The sequence below is a fragment of the Arachis ipaensis genome, chromosome B6 (assembly GCF_059453495.1).
Source record: "Arachis ipaensis isolate K30076 ecotype BB chromosome B6, ASM5945349v1, whole genome shotgun sequence".
Classification (NCBI taxonomy): domain Eukaryota; kingdom Viridiplantae; phylum Streptophyta; class Magnoliopsida; order Fabales; family Fabaceae; genus Arachis; species Arachis ipaensis.
This window is the reverse complement of record NC_142441.1, coordinates 130426298-130433556: the sequence shown is the minus strand read 5'-3', so window position 1 is coordinate 130433556 and position 7259 is coordinate 130426298. Positions and strand designations below refer to the sequence as shown.

The window sequence follows — 7259 nt, the reverse complement described above, 5'->3', positions numbered from 1 at the left end:
TTTAAGATAGATCACATGTACACTTTATTTGGATAGATGATAAAAAATAGAAAAAAATAAAAAAAATTAAAGTAGATTTTTTTTACCATGTAAATATTTCTCGTTTCATATTTTATTTTTTTATGGTGTAAATGAAATACGTATAGTATTAATTCATTTATACTATAAATAAAATAAGACATACTATATATTTTAGTAAAAATATTATAAATTATCTATTTTGATTATTTTATTTATTTAAAAAAAATCCTCAAAGTTCTTAGAAAAAAGAAGAAGTTGTCCTCGAAAAAATAGTAATACAATTAGAAAAAGAAAAATTAGAAATGCGAGTCATATGTGGTTTCTCTCTGCGACGTCAAATCGGACTTGGGAGTGGCATTTCTTGTCCCAAGGAGTGCGCACAAGCAAATTTTGTATTTTGTAATCATTAATTGATCATTAATAGTATTTTTAATGATATGAGATTAAATGTAATGGTGTAAAATTATTTAATTTTTTTTTATAATTAAATATTGGACTAATTTTTAAAAAATTACTGCCTCTCTAAATTTTCTCTTTTTGTTCCTTTGCTAAATAAGTATATCTAAATTCTTTATTTATTTATTTCATATTTAAAATTATATAATCATTTTAATAATAATTAATAAATTTAGATTATTTGAATTAATTTTGAATTTTGTTGAGCGTCCATTGATTATAAGAAGCCTGTCTAGTTCAGTTGTTAGAGCGCAAGGCTCACCGTTGATTCCCGTTTCAGTCCCATATCCTTTTTTGAATACACAAGCATCAATCAATCCATCAATCATGATTCATGACACAGGCCAACGTCTCTCTAGTCTCTAGCTAGCCCAATATTAAAATCAGGGAATCAAAGAAAAAGGCGTTGAAAAAACAAGATGACTATGGCATACACACAGTAGTCATAATAAGAATAGCTTCGCCTATACCATACGGCATTGCTACGCTGAAGAAGTGAAAATGGATGCGAGTTGTTGTTCAAACTTGTCAAGCCGGTACAGGCCGGAACTGGTGAAGAGAATGCAGGAGAGTAAGTGCTTCCGGTGCGGTGAGATAGGACACTGGAGTTGGGACTGCCCTTTTCCTGCTGGCCATGTCAACAAACCCACCACCTCATTCTCATCATCCGGTAACCGCCAAACCATCTTTTGCCGCTGTGGCCATGGCCCTTGCATCGTTTCAACGCACTCTAGTAGAAGGAACTTCTATGCTTGCCCCATCACAAGGGTATTCCTGCTCTTTATCCCCCCATTAAGTTTCTTCCTTTTTAACTTAAAGCCGAAGGTGTCATTAACTGTGATTAATTTCGTTAAAAATGCTCCATCGACACCAGTTTCATTGTCTATTATGAATTTATGATACTAAAAAACATGGGCTATTCCGTGTTTTTGGTATTGTTATGTGTATGGGTGGCAATAGGGTAGGGTAGGGTAGGGTAGGGTAGGGTAGGAGTCAACTCTAACCCTACTCTCGTGCGTTGAAATTTTTATATAAATTCAACCTTACCCTACCCGCAAGTTGAGAATATCTCAAACCTAATTCTACCCGTTTTTAATCTGCGGGTACCCGACTCTACTCGCGGGTTATAAAAAAAATGCAATATTATTATATAACTTAATGATAATTTAAAATAGAATTGATTTTTATGTAAAAAAAAATATTAAATTATCAATTAATGATTTTCTTTTAATGACTAAGGATCTTTTGCATTGAGAGGTCTTTATTTCAACATCCACTTAAAACATATTTTTATATAAGTATATAATATATACATATATATGGTGCGGATTGGTCGGTAGGGTTGAGGTTGTACGATAACCCTACTCACACCCTACTCTACCCGCTATGGATCGGGTTGGGTACCCGCGGGTAAGGTACATATTGCTACCCCTTGTTATGTGTGTGTCTGTGTGATTTTGTTTTAATGTAAACTAAATAAAGATAAAAAGGGTTAATTAATAGTCAAATTAATCCTGAAAAATAAGACGAATCCTCTAAATTTTGAATTTTGTTTTAGAGAATAAAGTGTGATATCTCACCATTCATTTCATAGGTGGGACTAAGAGTAAATATGAGAGAGAAATTATTCAAAGGTAGAAGATCACACTTTACTCTCTAAATTAAAAATTCAAAATTTAGAGGATCAAAATTCAAATAAGACATTCTTCAAATTCATTCCTGAAATATTTTATCAATCAAATTAGTCCTTCAAAGATTGCGAATTAATCATATTTGTCCTCCAGTCACTCCATTAACAATTTTCTTTAAAGATTGATATTGTAAAACGTTAATTGATAACATATATAATACCCGATATATCTAATTGGATATTGACTAAATATGTTTATGAAAATTTACTAATTTAGTTATTTTCTCCATTACAAAAATCCTATTCCCAATATGACCTAGTGACTAAATTGATAAATTTTTATAAACATATTTAGTCAACGTCTAATTGAACATGGTATGTGTCATGTATGCTATTAGTTAACATTTCATATCATCAATCATTGACGAAATTTATGAGCGGGGTAACTGAAGAACAAATATAATTAATTTGTAATCTTTAAAAGACCAATTTGATTGAAAAAATCTTTTAGGGACAAATTTAAAGAATACCTTATCTTTCAGGAACTAATTTAATTATTAACTCTTTATTTTATTCTAAGATAAAATTAATATAAAAATATTATATGTAAAAAATATTTATTAACTAATTTTTAATAAATTTTTTTATTTTGATATATATTTTATATAAATAAATAATTTAATAATTAATTTTGTATATAATTAATATGTTTGAAATAAAATAAACTGTTGATTGGGATATATAATATTATAAAATATTTTAAGATTGGTCATTAAAATTAATTATTATATATTTGTCTATAAATATATGCGCAACATATTTTATATCCTATTACACTGAGATGATAATATTCGAGTAGAAACTTTTTGTTTTAAATCTCCGTAAAGCAATGATGGTTGTTCCACACATTCGTTTCTGTTGGTTTTGATTTTAAGGGCAAAGCATGTGGAGGATATAAGAAGCGTATTCAGTGGTGTGATGATGATATTGAGGAGAGTTACAAGGAGCCTCCACCGTATAAGTACCCTGAGTGTGATTGCGGAGCTGGTGTCTGTAGAAAGGTCGAGGATCCGGATGTCCATAAATACTATTTTGCTTGCCCTGTTCCACGGGTATGTATGAATAATTCAATATATATGAATATTGTTCATGTTTGGAATTGTCAAATTGTATATTTGTCATATTCAACACGTTGAGCTTTGCAATATTGAATATTGCTATTGAGGATTATGTAGGTCAATAAATTTTGGTAGATAGATGTATAACTTTCTTAATCTTGTAAAAAAATGGATGGAAATTTATCCATTTTTTTTTTACTCATGGTACCATTAGTCTGTACAGTAATGCGATAATAAAGTTATAAACTATTAGTACAAGTAACTATGCAAGACAATTACAATACAAAAAGAAGTATTTGTGTATAAATACATATATTATTTAACTTTTTTTTTGTATGTTGTATTTTAATATGTATTTTATATAAATAATTAATTTAATAGTTAATTTTTTATATATATGTAACATAATTTAAAATATTTATTATTTAATAGTTTAAGGTGGAAAGACATGCTAATTGTTAACTATAAATAGCTAATAGGTACCAATTCATTTATTGTTTATTTAGAAAAGTTTAAGTGTTAGCAATTTTAATTTATATTAATCATTATTTTTAGAGATAAATAATCAAATTAGTCTCCAAAAAGATTATTTATTCTACAAATTAGTTTTTGAAAGATTTTTTTAATTAAATTCGTCCTTCAAAAATTTTAAATTAGTTATTTTAGTCCTTTCATTGCTAATAGCGTCAAAGTTTGTTGATGTGATATGTTACTTGACACCACAATACATACCTAGTAGTTCTAATTGATAGCTAATATGATAAGTTTATGAAATTAGATTAAATAAATTCCAAATGGGGGGATTCCAATACCTCAAGTTCTCCCCTCAATTAGATTTTGATTTGATCTAATTTCATAAGCTTATCATGTTAATAGTCAATTAAGACTCCTATGTGTGTGTTGTAATATCACTTAACATGTCATATTAACAAATTTTGGCGCCATCAACAAAAAAAGACTAATGCGATTAATTTACAATTTTTGAAGGATGAATTTGATTAAAAAAATCTTTCGAGAACTAATTTAGAGAACGAATAATCTTTCAGGACGAATTTGACTATTTACTTGTACTTTTGGCTATCAGTCCAATATCTTTAGACTACCAGTCCAACACCATATTTTTAGTCAATACATTTAACTACTCTTCCAAAACAATAAATTGTGTTTGCTCTATAGTATTGCTCAAGTTTATATCAAAGTATGTGAAAAACCTAATCTATGTTTTGTTATGTATCTACTTAACATCAAACAGGGCCATGGAGCATGTGATTACATAGTGTGGGAGGATGAACTACTTGATAACAAAGTCACAGTTCCAATCCAGCAAATCAGCCAAAACCATGATTATGAGTTGGGTAAGGGAAGTGATTTGGTTGCGGACGGTTCCAAAGAGATGAGAGTGCTGCAAAATTCAGAGAGTCCCTTATTGATGGTTGTATCTGATGGGCATGATGAGAGGGATAATGCAGTGGAAGAGCCAAACGGAGACCCTTCAAGTTTTGTTGATTTTCCGGAATTTGAGGATGCTGACGTGGATTATCTTCAAGAAATTGTAAACTCGGGGGAATGGGATGCTGTTGAAAAGAAAGCACTGCAATCGTTTAGTTGGTCAACTACTTCAAAGATCGGTTTTCAGCAAGTCTTTTTCAGAAATAACAGTTTTTCAGGTGATGTTGCTGACCAATTCGTGTTTAGAATTTGGCTTTGAAATTCTATATGGCCTAAACTCGTGTAAGCCTCGAGTTTAGGTGAACTCTCCAATTTGATTAACTTGTTGCTGAAGCTTCTTTTGATAGTGGATATACATGCTGACTTTTGTGTACAAATCCACTTCTACTATTTATAACGAGGATTGAGAAGTAGTTTGGTATACAAACTTTTGTTCCTAAACAACCATACTAGGTCTAGGTGTACACAAAAAATGAGTCACCAAATCAACCACTTGTATAGAATACATAGTGGTTAAGTCTGATCTCTTGCATTTCATTTTAAACTTGGGTTATGTGTTCGTCTCACATCCCTCTCCCGTTACTACCTTTGGTAAAAGAAAATAAAAAAGATTTAAACTCTAGATGACAAAAGTTTATAGACATAGTCTGAACATAATTTGTTTATTAATTCTTGTCAGAAGTTTAGAAAAGACATGTTGGAATTCTCTTGAATCCATTTAAGATGCAGGTCGTTGTTCAATGGGCTGGCTAGGTTACCTTATTTTTCTCCATCCCTCCCGGAGCTTGGAGTTCCCCACACCTCGGCCATTCTTTTGTTGTGAGTATCATTTCCATAAAGTTTTAACATCATTTTGACTATATAATTCTTGTAAAAACTTCTAGTAGTTTAACTTTTCTTATTTTAGTTTATCTTCTAAACTTTTAAAGTGTGCAATTTGATTTAATAAAATTATCAAATTTGCAAAAAAAAAACACATCATCATTAATGTGAAGGTAATTTTGGAAGGGAAATTTAGTAGTAGCTTTTTTTTTTTTTTGACATATGAAGGATAAAATTACAGGTTTGAAAGGTAAACTGCATATCCGATCCACCTTGACCTTCTTGGGACGAGCTATTTACCTTTCAAAAAAAAATATTTTTTTTTTTGAGAAATTATAGGAAATCAACTTTTAGTTAGTTAACAGTAGTCAACTTTAGGATTTAGATTTATAATTTAGGATTTAGAGTCTAGAATTTAAGATAAATAAAATAATCTAAAAAAATTAGCTGATATTAATTGAAAAAGGTTGGATCTCTAGCATTACTTTTTTATGTGCATTACTCAGGATGATATTACTGTTAGTTGATATAATGTCACTTAACATAGTATTAGCCTAGATATTTTTAACTATAAGTGACATTATATCAGCTAACAATTACATTGTATTTTCAATTTTCACAGGCATTTTCCCATCCTTTGATAAGATTATCACTCCTAAAGAAGCAATAATTGTCAATAATTCCCGCAAATGCAACCAGCTTGCAATAACTAACTTCAATGAGCACGTCCAACTTTCTTCAAGAGATTTTGCCGGTGATACCCTCACTGTGTCACAAGGCAGTGAAAGAAAACCAATGTCAAAGGACGAAAGGAAAAGGCAAATGGTGTTAGTCGCACAGCAACAGCTTCTCAGGGATCTTGAGTCTCTACTAGATCAGCATGATCATGAATCCATGAGAGTGTATGCAGAGGACACTTTTGCTCTATTGGATGACCTTTCTGTTGACTACAAAAAGTTTTCCGAACATATCTGGGACTTCATCGATAACATTTCGGCCGTAGATGATATCAAGTCCTTGGAAAATTGCCTAGTTGAGGAGTTAAGTCAATGCATCAATAAGGAGAGAGAGAGGCTAGCTCAAATCAAACAAGAATTCCTTGCGGCCGAAGCTTTGCTCATAGAATCTAACCAGAATGAACAAAGGCTTCGCGAAGAAGTCTCGCGTCTTGAGGTCATGCTCCAAGAGAAGCAGAACAAGCTGAATTCTTGTGAGTTGGAGAGATTGGAGATAGAGATTCGTCTTGGAGACTTGAAGAGAAAAATAACTGAGGTTGACACAACATTGAAGGGTAGAGTTAAGGAAGCTGAATTAGCAAGGAGGCTCAATGAAGAGAGACAAACAAAGAAAATGGCAGCTATGGTGGCTCTGGAGAAGGCCAAACGGGTAGTAGAAGATTGAATGCTATGTATGAACTAAACTTGTTAGGAGTGACGGACTCCGAAATACATGTAGTGGAGACCAAAGTATGATAATAAAATGTTGTTTTAGATTATTTTTGAAAAAAATATATTTTTTTATTTATTGAAGGAAAAAAATTCCATTTATAGCTTATTTGAATCCGGGTTTTGTATCAAGAATTTTGAGCCTTCTAATAGAGTAGTCAAAACGAGCTGTAACACGGCTTGGTTTATTCGGAAAAAAAATAGACCAGTAGAGACTTGTTAGAAGCGGGTCAATTTGAACTAAGAATCTAAGATAACTCGCAAGTTAATACAGGTTCGGATTAAAATGGATATGGGTTTGCTCATCCGGGCTTTTTT

At 31.3% G+C, this 7259-nt stretch overlaps 1 protein-coding gene across 2 annotated transcripts; it reads left to right on the top strand.

The window, feature by feature from the left end:
- The first annotated feature begins 882 nt into the window (after positions 1-882).
- Positions 883-7004, top strand: LOC107604891 (uncharacterized). Of its 2 annotated transcripts, XM_016306604.3 has the most exons (5): positions 883-1245; positions 3043-3219; positions 4478-4892; positions 5404-5493; positions 6119-7004. In XM_016306604.3, the coding sequence occupies exons 1-5, from the start codon at positions 979-981 to the stop codon at positions 6895-6897; spliced, it is 1728 nt and encodes a 575-aa protein (XP_016162090.1). In that variant the 5' UTR covers positions 883-978; the 3' UTR covers positions 6898-7004. The 2 variants fall into 2 exon arrangements, with proteins under 2 accessions (XP_016162090.1, XP_088345981.1); XM_088489855.1 differs by lacking the exon at positions 3043-3219 and having other exon boundaries at positions 886-1245.
- The last annotated feature ends 255 nt before the right edge of the window (positions 7005-7259 follow it).

Bases quoted from the DNA above. Each gene is read 5' to 3' on its own strand.
- LOC107604891 (XM_016306604.3), top strand. From the start codon at position 979: ATGGATGCGAGTTGTTGTTCAAACTTGTCAAGCCGGTACAGGCCGGAA. The intron at 4,893-5,403 runs GTGATGTTGCTG...TTTAAGATGCAG, and splicing joins CAGAAATAACAGTTTTTCAG to GTCGTTGTTCAATGGGCTGG. The intron at 5,494-6,118 runs GTGAGTATCATT...CAATTTTCACAG, and splicing joins ACCTCGGCCATTCTTTTGTT to GCATTTTCCCATCCTTTGAT.